The following is a 14,108-nucleotide window of genomic DNA, read 5'->3' as shown; positions in this document are numbered from 1 at the left end:
CACAATTACAGGTCGTGAAAGTCAGGCAGAAATGCTTTTTTATAGCACTACATGTTAAAAAGTTTCGAAACAAGACTCGTTTAGTCCCGTCATTATTTTGCGTGATTGTAATAAGCATTTGCGTTGCGCAAGTTAGACTGTACTTTCACATCCGTTGCATGATGTCACGTCAGTCCTCAGTTTACACAAACTAAAACGCACTTTCGCAACAGGTCTGCTAGAACATTTCTGATAAGCCTGTTAGATCACGCAGTTATGCAGAGCATTTAATCTAGCGAATTCTAGAAGAAAAAGGAGGAACGGAAATAGCATTCACCATTTTCCTTATACTGTTTTGTAAGAAACAATTCCTTCGTCTCAAAACCCATGCTAATACATTTAGAAGGACAACTCTGGCAAAATACATCGGCTTTCATTCGTACCCTAAACGGAAGTTTGTTGCCTGTAGCAAATGTTCTGGTATCGATCAAATTTTCTGAAGTTAGACGGCGTCACGAAACGACAATGTAGTTGAGTAGGCTAATCGATAGGAAGTTGAAAAATCTGCAGGTAAGAAAAGAATAAAGTACGTTAATGACGCGACACCTGATGAATCGCGTTACGTCGAGACTGGAAGGAGGAGGAGTGGGGAAGATGCGGGTCTCTAGTAAGAAACTGCAGTAAGTATTGCAGAATCAACGTTTTAGAGCTCGTAGACTGTAGCTTTTAAAGGAAAAAGGTATGAAACAGTAAATCGTTTCAAGAACTGCATTCACATTGTATATTTTCACATTTATCACAAATCAGAAAGCAAATAATCGATGATGGTGGCAAACCCTTAACGGGAGGTGTTTAGGCGAGACAGAAACAGCAACCCTGGGATGTCTGTAAATTCCGCGTACAAACTCCTAGAGTGTGTAGAAAATGTAATGAGCAGCTCGGAGTCAGCTACACGGGTTTGTGTGGCGTGTGGGTAAACGTACTGAACAAAAAGTGTTCCACTCTCCCATGTGTCCTAGGAAAAGAAGCTATGTAACTTATGTGACTTTCTTAATTACATCTGTGACCAACTAACTAGTGTCGTAGACACAAAACTTAAAGTATTCACACATCACAGTACGCATTCCTTGGCCTTTCTTCCAATGAGTGCTCTGATCGGGTTCATATTACAGCAGCAGTATGAATTGGTCAATCCCACCAAATTCGTTAGTGACTTTCAAGTGAGATACTTATGTGAAATAACAGTAAATTGTTATCGTTCTGTTAGCCAGTAGGGACGGTAGTGTGGAGCAAAACCTTTCGCTCGTTTCATTCTGTAGCATGAGGACTGCAAGTCTCCAAACGTTGGTTACTGCTTTAGTCAACAGCTACACGAGGCAGTAAAAGTAAGAATTCGTAATACTGCTAGAAAGACAATCCTCACAATTTTTAAGCAGGGCCTGAGCAGTACTTGGCATCTCAAAATATCTCTTTCGGCCGGAACTGTTATTCCGATAACAAATAATGCAATGTAATGCAATAAACTGAACAGCTTATAACTAGTTACCAAAGGTAATGTTTGACTTTTATATTTTGGCAACAAAATAACTGACAATGCTGAAACAACGAGAATGTAGATTGGCAACAGCAAGAAAATCATTTTCGCAAAACAGAAATTTGCTAACATCGAATACAAATTTAAGTATTCGGAAAACTTTTCGGAAGTTATTTGTCTGGGTAGTGGGCAACAAATAGTTCAGACAAGAAGAGAACAGAAACGTTTGAAACGCGGTGCTAAGAAAGAATGCTAAGGATTGCATAGGTACATCAAATAACAAATGAGGACGTACTGAATAGAGTTGGGAAAAAGGAAATTAATGGCATAAGCTTACTAAAAGAAGGGTTGAGAGGACGCTTCCTGAGGCTTCAAGGAAACGTCACAATGGCACAAGCTTACTAAAAGAAGGGTTGAAAGGACGCTTCCTGAGGCTTGAAGGAATCGTCAAGAAGGGAGGGAGTGGAAACTATCATAACTTCGTGTTGCAAAAGAATGCTGGAGATGTTAAGAGTGCATAGAATAAATAATGAAGAGGACCTGCATAGAATTTGGAAGAAAACAGCTTCATGGAAAAGCTTGATTAAAATAAGGGATAGATCGATAAATCACATACTGAGACATCAAGAGCGAGAGAAAGGTTTGATCCCGGCAAGCAAGATGATGGGGATGTAGGCTGCTGTAGTTAAGCAGACATGAAGAGACGGATAAAGAGGGATTCGCTATACCAGTCTTAGACTTCTGTCAGTGGTGTCGTACACACTCGAGAAACGTAAACGACATGGCGACTATGACGTCATGTCAGTAGCGATTTTTTTTTCTTTTAAACGTTTGGATCGTTGGAAAAGAAACAAAAAGAGTATCCCAAGAACACGCTCTGTAGTTGTAATGGACACCACTATATACAGTACGAAATGAAAGGAAATATCTCTCGTAAACGAAAGGTAGTTAATAACGGAAAATACACTTTGCCTATACAGCTCAAGAGGAGACTGCGCTACGCAGTTACGAATGTATATATTTTAAGGGGAAAACTGAAAACAGTTAAATTAGAAGCACATTAAGTATTGGTCGGAAAGAAACTGATTCGAGTATAGTAAAATGTGCTCATACCTGTATGAATTAAAAGCTATCAACCGCTCGGCTATGTCGTAGTTAACATCGTAAGAAAATCTTTAGCTATACAGCTCAACAGGAGACTGCGGTTTGCGGTTTCGAATCAAAAGGGGTATGGGAAGAAGAGCTTTAACTATTTGTCGGAAAGAAACAAAATTATCGCCAAAACAGTTCCACAACTGTAGTGAAAACCACGACACACAGGGCGGAGTAAAGAGATTGTCAAAAATAAATATCTGCTACTATCGGAAAATAAGCTCAAGCGAAGACTGCGATACGCAGCTCCTAACATATGTACTTGTCAGTGGTAAGTCGGAATGTTCGTCACTATAAGAACTTAAACTGTATAACGGAAAGGAAACGATTCCCATTGTAAACCAGCTCTATAGCTGTAGCGGTTACCACAGAATATCGACGCCAGAATTGAAAATACATTTTAGCTATTTACCTGAAGTGAAGACTGTGACACGCATGGATATGCATGTATCTGTAGGTTATCACAGAAAAACTTTAACTAATGATCAGAATGAAAGCTAACTATCGTAATAAAACACTAAGTTTTTTGGGGATCACGATAAACGGTACGAATTAAAAAAATGTTTATCGTGAAATAAGAGAGACTGATAAATCGACTAAATATTACGAGTATAATTCCTTCCGATGCAGAACAGACAGTATTTTGTTTCCCATACACAGGAGAGATGAAAAATATAATTTCCCTGGTAATCTAAGACAATATATCACCAAACAGCGCTGTAACTATTGTAAATAAAATGTGCCCCACAACGTGACCTCAGAGCCGATATACTTGCGATGGACAGTCTAACGTGGAGAGCTGCACCAGTCTTCTGACTGACGACCACAATTACAACAACATTTTCACACAACACTACTGTATACGTTCCAGAGCTAAACACGGATTTTCAAGTTTACTACAAACGTGAATAAGACTGCATACCTTCTAGTTATTCTCCGCTAATGACGGCGCTACTTGAGTTTGCGATAGACAGATCAGTTTAAGCACATGTCGTAATGAAGCATGTATAAGTTCACGCTGATTGGTGCAACCGAAGAAGGTATAGTTTGTTATCTCCTCTTCACAAACACCACCACGGCAGAAATGGTGCAGCTGTTTCTTGAAGCAACCCTGACGTAACTTTTGCTATTATTTCCAAGGAAACGCTATAAAAATGTCTATAACCGAACGATGTGTTAAACGTAAGGATATGACGTCCTCGTTCTGCTTTGTTTGGCCCCGGATATCCATTGTTTATGAGCGAACAGATAAGAATCTGCGATGGGCTGAAGGATTAGACTACAAAGCAGCTCAATTCCTGTCCTTTTATAGTGAATAGTTTCTCTACAATCCACTCGCGACTCGTGGTCTCCTCACTGGAAAGAGCTGCGACATTCACCGATCGGAACTATGGTGCAAGGGATCACGAAAATGTTTAGAGGCTGTATTTCCTTTCCTTTTTCATAATTCACAACCAAATAACACTGGAAGCTAACTTCCAGATAAGATTAGTAGGTAGTACGCTATGCCAAAAACGTCACATTTTCCGACACTTACGCGCAACAAACTGTACTGTAAATGACGTGCTTTGGAGAGGTCTTTAATGTACTGTACCACTTAAAGGCCTGGTCCCCTCAACACCATTGGACTGTTGATGACTGGAAACATGTAGCCTAATCGGACGAGTCTCGTTTCAAATTATATCGAACGGATGGACTTGTACGGGTATGGAGACAACCTCATGAATCCATGGTCCCTGCATGTCATCAGGGGACTGTTGAAGCTGATGGAGGCTCTGTAATGGCGTGGGGCGTGTGCAGCTGGAGTGATATGGAACCCCTGATAAGTCTAGATACGACTCTGACAGGTGACACGTGCGTAAGCATCCTTGTTGATCACCTGCATCCATTCATGTCAAATTGTGCATTTAGACGGACTGGGGCAATTCCAGCGGGACAATGCAACACGCCACACGTCCAGAATTGGTACAGAGTGGCTCCAGGAACACTCTTCTGAGTTTACACACTTCCACTGGCACGAAGCTCCCCAAACATGAACATTATTGAGCATATCTGGGATGCCTTGCAACGTGCTGTTCAGAAGAGATCTCCACCCCATCGTGCTCTTAGGATTTATGGACAGCTCTTCAGGATTCATGGTGTCAGTTCCTTCTAGCGCTACTTCAGACAATAGTCGAGTCCATGCCACGTCGTGCCGCGGCACTTCTGCGTGTTCGCGGGGACCCTACACGATATTAGGCAGGTGTACCAGTTTCATTGGCTCTTTAGTGTATAAGACACGACCTTTTGCACACGAAAAAATAAATACTTTTATTTCCCAATATGGGATAGGTGATTGCCAATATGACAATAACATTTATTGGGGTTTTAAATGGAATTGTTGCGGATGGTGAACGAGGTGACTTGATTGTCCGGCAGGGAGGAGCTGCGCGGCGTGTCGCGAGGCCCCAACGCCAAGGACGTGGACTGGAGCAAGGTGGCGCGCACCGTCAGCCTCGAGGCCACCACCAAGCCGGCGCCCATCAAGATCGACGTCAGCGAGGTGCTCAACCGCGTGCGCAAGCCCACCAAGCAGGCGCCCGCCGACCTCTCCAACGAGGTCATCGATCTCAACAGTAAGTCTCTGACCACGGCTGCAGCCTCTGGCAGTGGGCCAGACTCTAACATCTTAGTTGTACTGTGCTTTCCAGACAAACCGAGTCCTCTGAATACATGAAATGTATTCTCTGTTGTGAATATGGACAACCATCAGCTGTATAGTGGAATGACGACAATGAAAAATTTTGCCGGACCAGCCCTCGAATCCGGATTTCCCGCCTTTGGCGGTCGCCTTACCATTACGCTATCTGAGCACATATCATGACCAGACCCAAATATCCATATGTCGCCCACCAAGTGTCTACAACCTGTACTCGTACAGTCATTGTATATATTCCAGTGAAAGGGAGACATTGTACTTGAATGTCACTTGCCCGGTGACGGACGACGGTTCAAACACATATTCGGCCATCCTGATTCAGGTTTTCCGTGATTTCCTTACGTCGCTTCAGACAAATGCTGGGATGGTTTCTTTAAAAAGGCACGGCCGACTTCTTCCCCATCCTTCCCTAATCCGGACCTCACTGTTATTGGTTCAAATGGCTCTGAGCAATATAGGACTGAGGTCATCAGTCCCCTAGAACTTAGAACTACTTAAACCTAACTAACCTAAGTACATCACACACACCCATGCCCGAGGCAGAATTCGAACCTGCGACAGTAGCGGTCGCGTGGTTCCAGACTGTAGCGCCTAGAACCGCTCGGCTACCCCGACCGGCTCACTGTTATTCCCCTCCCCCAAATAAACTAAGCAACCAATATGAACGTCCTATCTCTGGTTGTTCAAGGTGTTCGGTTTTTTTTACTGAACATGAATGTATACTCAGAAACGACTGTAAATGATAAAGCAAATAATTCTCTACAGTTAAGTTGCAATGCCTGCCTTAAGTTTCTCCACTTAGACTACAATTGAATTTGCTCATGCTAATGAGGAACAGGCCGGCCGGAGTGGCCGAGCGGTTCTAGGCGCTACAGTCTGGAACCGTGCGACCGCTACGGTCGCAGGTTCGAATCCTGCCTCGGGCATGGGTGTGTGTGTTGTCCTTAGGTTAGTTAGGTTTAAGTAGTTCTAAGTTCTAGGGGACTGATGACCTCAGAAGTTAAGTCCCATAGTGCTCAGAGCCATTTGAAACATATGAATGAGGAACATTTATGACGCTGCGGATCCTAATAGCGGGTGCTGGATAAATTATTCACAGGGCGAAGGTGCAGTGGAAGCGTATTAAAGAAAGAGGAAGGAATATTAAGTTTTCACGTCTCGTCGACATCGACGTCATTAGAGGCGGTCTACAAACTCAGAATGTTTGCAAGGATGAAGGAGGAAACTGGCCGTGCCCTTTCAAAGGAACCAATCTGATCTCTGCATGGATCGATTTAGGGAAATGACGGAAAATCTTCACCTGGATGATTGGACGGGGATATGAACCGAATGCGATTACAGTGTGTTAATCCTATAGCGTACTGCATGACGGAAGTATTGGCCGCTACTAAAGGAAAAATTCTTGCAACTTTCAGACAAGGTGGGTGCCTTCATATAGGCCAGCTACACAGCTAAATTTTTAATTTCTGGAATATCTATCTCGTTGAATACTACAAAATGTTTTTCACTGTGCTGTCTCTGATAATGACATTATTCTGCTGCCGGTTTCGGTCTTAAACCATCTTCAGTGGCAGAAAACTTATCGCAAATTAAACAAAGGTCACAAAAGGACCTTTTGTTAGTGGGCCATCGTAATGTAATCTTGCTACGATTTTTCATTTATATTGGCAATTATGGTTTTCAGAAGTAACGTATGTCAAAGCATGTAGGACATGTGTCAAATTTCTTTTAAGTACCACTTACAAATAATACAGAATTTAAACCGAAGCCATATTAACAAGTTTTATCTTAACAAAAGAACATCTCAAACAATGAAAGTAATTGCAAACATTCGAGAAATTAGTCACAATGCCCATTTTCCTTGTCTTATTACATACAATATATTTATAAGTTGTAGCGTCGGGTATTCAAGACAATTTAACCCAACCAAGGGATATAATCAAATTAAATGTATCTTCAGCAACTTTTTACACTACTACACGTTAGATTACAGTTTCATATATGAACGAAGCTACGAAGAAGAAAGGACGAACTTTCAGCATGCTGGAGTAATTGCAGGGCAGCAACTTTTGTTAATCAACACAACGCAAGAACGCCAAAGTTGCAAATTTCACTTTTATTTACTTGTCGACCAGTTTCATATCGGGACTCATTTTCAAATCATCCTATAGAACAGGAAACCAAAATTACAATGATATGTAATTCAGCTGTTACCATATAATTATGCGTACGTCAAAAACACAGAACGTATCGGTTCAAAGTATACGTACCAGATAGTCAAAATATTATTTCGCAAAAGTGGATCCTACCAGAAACTAGTCACAAGTAGATAACAGTGAAATTTGCAACTTCGAATGTTTTTCCTTTGTGTTGAGGAGAAACGACGTTGGTTCAAATGGCTCTGAGCACTATGGGACTCAACTGCTGAGGTCATTAGTCCCCTAGAACTTAGAACTAGTTAAACCTAACTAACCTAAGGACATCACAAACATCCATGCCCGAGGCAGGATTCGAACCTGCGACCGTAGCGGTCTTGTGGTTCCAGACTGCAGCGCCTTTAACCGCACGGCCACTTCGGCCGGCAGAAACGACGTTGTTACACCTGTTTCATTACTTTGACAAATAAAATAATTTTTCAAATAAATGTCCTAAAGCGATCTAGATTATAAAGTACAAACCACAGACAATAATTTGAAGCTCTATGAACTCATTTAATCACCAATTCTTAGATAATGTTGATTCCACTAATTACTAATGTATGTTGTTAATAAATATTCCATCTACAATTAAATAGTTCATTATAATTTGTGCGGAGATCCAGCAAAGAGACACAGAAATGAATATTTCACTCTATAAGGAAGTATTATGACGAACTGTATGTTTATTACGCGATTTAACGTTCTCTCGGCCGCGAGGTCGTTGCAAAGAAATTTTCTTGGGCGGTAAGAGTCTCACGTTAACTTCGTGGAGTATCTTGCAGCGTTTGGTAGACAGTATGTAGCAGCCAACGGAGACCATTCACAAACTTACATCACCAAGTTCAGTGGGTACCTGGTGCGAGAGATAGATTGCCGGTTTCGTAACTCACTTTCACTGACCGTAATATCCAACCTCCTGATTTAATTACAGCACTTTGGACACTCCTAGAGGACCTGCAGGTGACATTTGAGGACTCGAAACAGCTTTCCAAGTCAGAGAGGCGTACAGGAATTAAAGTAGTCATCGCCATATTCGGCGATCGCACGTTAACATCATCGAGCGTAATGTTCCAAATTTTCTTGCATAACCTACACTAGCTAAAATCCCGTTGACATTAAGATCATTAGACATTGAATATTAGGCCTGATATCTACGAAGCAATTTTCCATATTTCATACCTAGTATAATTTTTGTTATTATTTCTTTAGTACGAGAAAGAACAGATAAACATGGATATTTTGTGCGTAGGAACACACAGTAATTTATAGTAATAAATTAATTTTCATAAATACATTCCGTATCACCGTTTCTTGTTTCGTCTTGGGTTAGTGGTCATTAGACGTCGTGCGCGTCATTATTACAATGAATGCAACACCAGTATTCATCGTAGAGTTAGAACTTGAATCTGACATCATTTTTCGCAGCAGAAATAGTACCTGCCATGTGCTCTAACACTCAACTGTGACTTTAAATGAAACATACCGTATTTACGATAAGGAGCAGCTGTAGTATTGGGTAGTAAATGACAAGTATTAATCGCACGATATATCTTGACGCAGGTACTGCACTCACTATAATAATGACGGGTGAAACTAATACAAGTGTAAAACGGTCACGTTTATACGATAAATAGCGATTTATACAATGATCTGCTTTATGGAATTACACGTTGGAGGAGGTTACTATGTTCCTCGATACCTAGATATACTGTGGAACTGTTCTGTCTACTGCCTGGACCTCTCTAAGCGTGGAAACTCGTCTTGTCGCTGTATCACATGATACATAACTACGCTTAATTAACTGGATATACAGAGTATGTATTAAATTATTTTTATAGAGCATACGATAAAACAGAGGAAATTTAAAATGCCTTTGTTACGGGAGAGGTAACAGTGTGGACAAGTATATATCACAACACGTAATTTTTCATTATTCGCGAAATTGTTTTGAAGCTCAGTTTTGTAAGCAATGTGACACATTTTCGTAATGTATTGTTTACGACGTAGTCAAGTGGGAGGTTTAAAGTCATGGTCTCACAAGAGACACCAGTTCCAAATCCGCAAAAGTGCTGCTATTCTGTTATTACAGCTATGGAAATGAAATGAGCGTTTGGCATCATCGGGCGGGAGGCCTCTTACGGGGCAGGTCTTATTACATTCGAGGCCACATTGGGAGACTTGAGCGCCGGATGGGGATGAAATGATGATGAAGACAACACAACACCCAGTCCCTGAGCGGAGAAAATCTCCGGCCCAACCGGGAATCGAACCCGGCCCCGTAGGACCGCAATCCGTCACGCTGACCACCTAGCTGTCGGGGCGGACATTACAGCTATGAACGACGTGTACTATACCGAGTTCTTCGTGCCTGTTAAAACTGTTATAATAAATAACTATTTCATGAGACCAAACTTACACGTTGTCTTCTAATGGGGCCAAGACTGACAAGAGGCGCCAGATCGTTGTGCATAGCAATAGCGAACATCGTAACGATAGTGAGACAGGCTTGAAGGAGAAGAAAGGAAAGCAGTTGATAACGTGAGAAAAATTCGAAGAGGAGTAAGACTATAATTCTCTACAACAAAAAGAGCAAAAAACACTGGACACCACTTGAGATTGAGAAACACTGGAAGACAACACGGAAAACGGTCTTTTAAGATAAAGCTGAGAAAAAAAACAGCAGTCAGTGAGGTGGAGGAAAGGGAAAAGGCAGTGCGAATGACCTACTGTATGACCAGAAAAGCCTGCAACGAAAACAACCTGTCAAACGATGGTTGACACATATACTGCAAAATTGATGGAAGGAAGATTACAGTTTCATATTCAGTAGATGACAAGATTATAGGAGATAGTGCACAAGCTAGAAATGGACATGTTACGGGATGGAAATCTTTCCTGTCTGCTTGAAAGGAACCATACCGTCTTAAGCAGTTTAAGGAACCCATGGAAGGGTTTTATTTGATACGATCCTTCAGAACGCAGTTCCAGTACAGTACCCATTTTGCCATCTCGATCGATCAGAGATTACAAGGCAATACTGAGGAATGCTGTATTATACGTGACTGAGACGCCAAAATTAGTCTGTCATGGTGCAGAAAAAGTAAGACAATTCCTTGGGAAAGAACTGGGCCAGAAAGATGACGTGAAAGGTGGGGACGAAAATCGAATCAAGGAAGATGGGGAATTAAGTCGGCGGTGGTCTTTCAAAGGAACCATACCGGAATTTGCCTGAAAGCTGGTTAACTTAGGAAGAACAGGACTGGGATAGCGTTCGAGGTGGCAGGGAAGGACAACAGGAAATATAATAACGCAACAACTAATACGCCACAGATAAGCGACAGATAGGCCTCTAATGATGTAGGAAAGATGTAAATGACCACCAACAGAACAAACAACAGAAGAGGACACCAGCACCTCGTAAGACGGGAAACGGAGGAGAAGGGTAGGGATGAAGAGCTTTTCAGAGCAAAGAGGAAAATCTAGTCTGTGAAGGTGGTCGTACACAGGCCGTAACAACGGAATTACGAGAAGAAGGATAGCCTGCTCTGTTTAAAACTGGCTTTCTAGATATGATATCAACCACGTCCATGTAGATACATCGGAAACACATTCACCTTAACACACGGACGCACTTTTTGTGCCAGTGGTTCTCACGCAACTGGCGTAGATGAGTCGTGTATCAGACTTTATCCGAATTGATGGCTGTTCCTTAACGTGGAGACAGTGTAGACGTCGTGACAATACCTGGCGAATGTCCTTATTGTTAGCAACCATCTCCAAGGAACTGAACTTTCTCATTCTATTATCATCAGGTGTTGCTCGTTCTTGTACTATAATAATAATAATAGTGATAATATGACGTCAGTGGTTACTCCTAGGCTACGACGTACCACTGACCAGTCGTTGTGCGGTCCTCAGCCTGCGGCAGTGTTAGTCATTAGTAGGAAGTAGCGTACTGACACCTCAGTCTTTGAACCGGAACCACTGCCTTTCGGCGAAGTAAGTCATCAGCTGCCCTCGCGCGGCTGATAGCACTGCGTTCCAGGCCTCCCACCAACGGAAGGGCGCTGATGACCACGCTGTTTAGCGCCCGTAAACCTCAAACACACACACACACACGCACACACACACACACACACACACACACACACACCAACGGAAATTTGTCACGTTGTGTGACGTGCTACAAGTGACGTATTTGCTGGTGATTCTTCCGGATTGTATGGTAGTGATCCGTGGAACTTTTTTGTTCCTAAAGTTTCGTCCAGGAGTGCGGTTGACATCTTCAGAGCTGCTCCTGCTTCCATTCTGTCTCGCTAACTGACGTGTCGGATGTCCGAGAGCGACATATTTACCATGAAAAACAGGTCGTGATCGACAGATATAACCCTTGTCAAAGATAAAACTAAACTATCGAACTGTCTTCTGTCAAAGATAAAACATATATATTGAATCTGTAGAGCCGATGTCCAAATATCATTATCGTGCGTCCTCTTTTCCGTTAAAACTGTTCCCACGCATATATTTTTAGATACAGACAAGGATAATAGTTTCACATTATAGATAAAATTTACGATTCGGGAAACTTCACTTAATGGTTTCCTCACTGAAGATCATGTTCTGTGAAGAATTTCATTTTAGAATTTATAACGCAAGGAAAGGCTAGTATCGCTAAGCAGAACTACTGTCATGAAGACTTTTCCCAATACGGCCGGCCGCTGTTTCCGAGCGTTTCTAGGCACTTCAGTCGGGAACCACGCTGCTGCTACGGTCTCAGGTTCGAATCCTGCCTCGGGCACGGATGTGTGTGATGTCCTTAGGTTAGTTAGGTTTAACTAGTTCTAAGTTCTAGGGGACTAATGGCCTCAGAAGTTGAGTATCATAGTGCTCAGAGCCATTTGAACCCATTTTTTTTTGTTAAGTCCCATAGTGCTTAGAACCATTTGAATCCAATATGTCACGGCAAATATAAATACTGTTTAATATGCAATTCTGCGACGGATGAGAGAAAAGTTCAAGACGGCAAATATGAGCAATAAACATAGATTAATGGAATTAAGGATTACCGTTAATAGTGCAAATTACTTATTCAGGTAATTATGACGTTATCGCCTATAAATATGAGGCACTATACATCTAGCAACTGAAGTGAATGCCGACATCATTGTTCGTAGGGAATTGACAGATCAGCCTACTATGATTCTTACGTAGAAAATATACGTAAGGAAGGAAAGGAAATGATTGGCAACTCGATCTCAGCGCGGTTCTACTTAGCAACATTAAATAGGTAACGAGAGACAGCGTATTGTGCACGGTCGTTCTGTCCTCAAACAATTCGTCACCAATTCTTTCTTTACTGCCCCTGAAAAGAAAGATGCAAATACTCATAAAGAAGTTGTAGTTATTGTCATATGATATAATGAAGTCGAATATTGCAATTAAATTCCACTTACACATTTCAAAAATATCTTATATTTTATCTAAAGTTATGGTACATAGAAATACGGTATATGTAATTGCTCTCGAACAGCTAGACGAAAAAAGAGGGCACAGAATGGCCACAATAATTGAACTACATCTTTGACCAAACATTTTTACTGTGATTGTAATTACAAAAATATTTTACACAGAAAAACAAAACAGAAAATTCACCACATATCACAATATTAACGTTTTTATAGGTATATTTTCATATCACACTTTAGGATGTTATAAAATTACATGGTAGCAATGCATATATGTACTTCATGGCTAGCATATATAACTCTTTATCTACTACAGCTGATTTCTATACTCTCTCTGGTTGTAAAAGGCATTTATGTTCCATTAGGCGCGCATTCGCGCTTCTGTTTTTAGTTCCGATGTAGGCCTTACCACAGGTACGTGAAATCTTATTGTACATCATTCCGCCACGCGGGATTAGCCGAGCGGTCTTAGGCGCTGCAGTCATGGACTGTGCAGCTGGTCTCGGCGGAGGTTCGAGTTAAGTAGTGTGTAAGCTTAGGGACTGATGACCTTAGCAGCTTAGTCCCATAAGATTTCACACACATTTGAACATTTTCTACATCATTCTGACAGAGATGAGAGTTTATCTGTTACTGATCTGAGGGCTCGACACACTTTGTTGGTCTAAAAACCAGGCGCAGCTCTGAAGATGTCCACTGTAGCTCTGGAGGAAATGTTAGGAACTAAACAGTTAGACGGGCCACGACCATACAACCCGCAAGATTTAGGTCGTGAAAGCCTTCGTGGTATGAAATGACTTATTGCTTCAAGAGAGGGCGGTACAATAGTCTTAAGGAAATATCGTGTAAAATTTAGCGTACAGTTGACTATTATTTCAATGAAAATATTGAAACTGGAGCGAAACCAGTTCAGGTTTATTTCTACGAGAAAGCGCCAACGTTTCTGCCAGACCTGGTAACCTATAAAATACGCAGCGAACTAAAATTTTCGTTCCTAATGTTCTCGCTAGGTAAATTCCTCATTCACATTTATAGCAACAGACCGACGTTGCTTACTAGGTGTACTTCTGTGTCTAAATGCG

General features: G+C 41.6%; 1 protein-coding gene across 1 annotated transcript in view; it reads left to right on the top strand.

Moving 5' to 3' along the window:
* The window catches only part of LOC124775088 (probable chitinase 10), a 384,516-nt gene that overhangs the window by 288,418 nt on the left and 81,990 nt on the right, over nucleotides 1-14,108 (top strand). The window contains exon 9 of the mRNA XM_047249898.1: nucleotides 5,084-5,280. Within this exon, the coding sequence (XP_047105854.1) occupies nucleotides 5,084-5,280 (197 nt within the window). The remainder of the gene's footprint in view (nucleotides 1-5,083; nucleotides 5,281-14,108) is intronic.

Source organism: Schistocerca piceifrons, chromosome 2, assembly GCF_021461385.2.
Source record: "Schistocerca piceifrons isolate TAMUIC-IGC-003096 chromosome 2, iqSchPice1.1, whole genome shotgun sequence".
Classification (NCBI taxonomy): domain Eukaryota; kingdom Metazoa; phylum Arthropoda; class Insecta; order Orthoptera; family Acrididae; genus Schistocerca; species Schistocerca piceifrons.
Note: the sequence above shows the minus strand (reverse complement) of the source record. Positions and strands in the feature narration are given on the sequence as shown.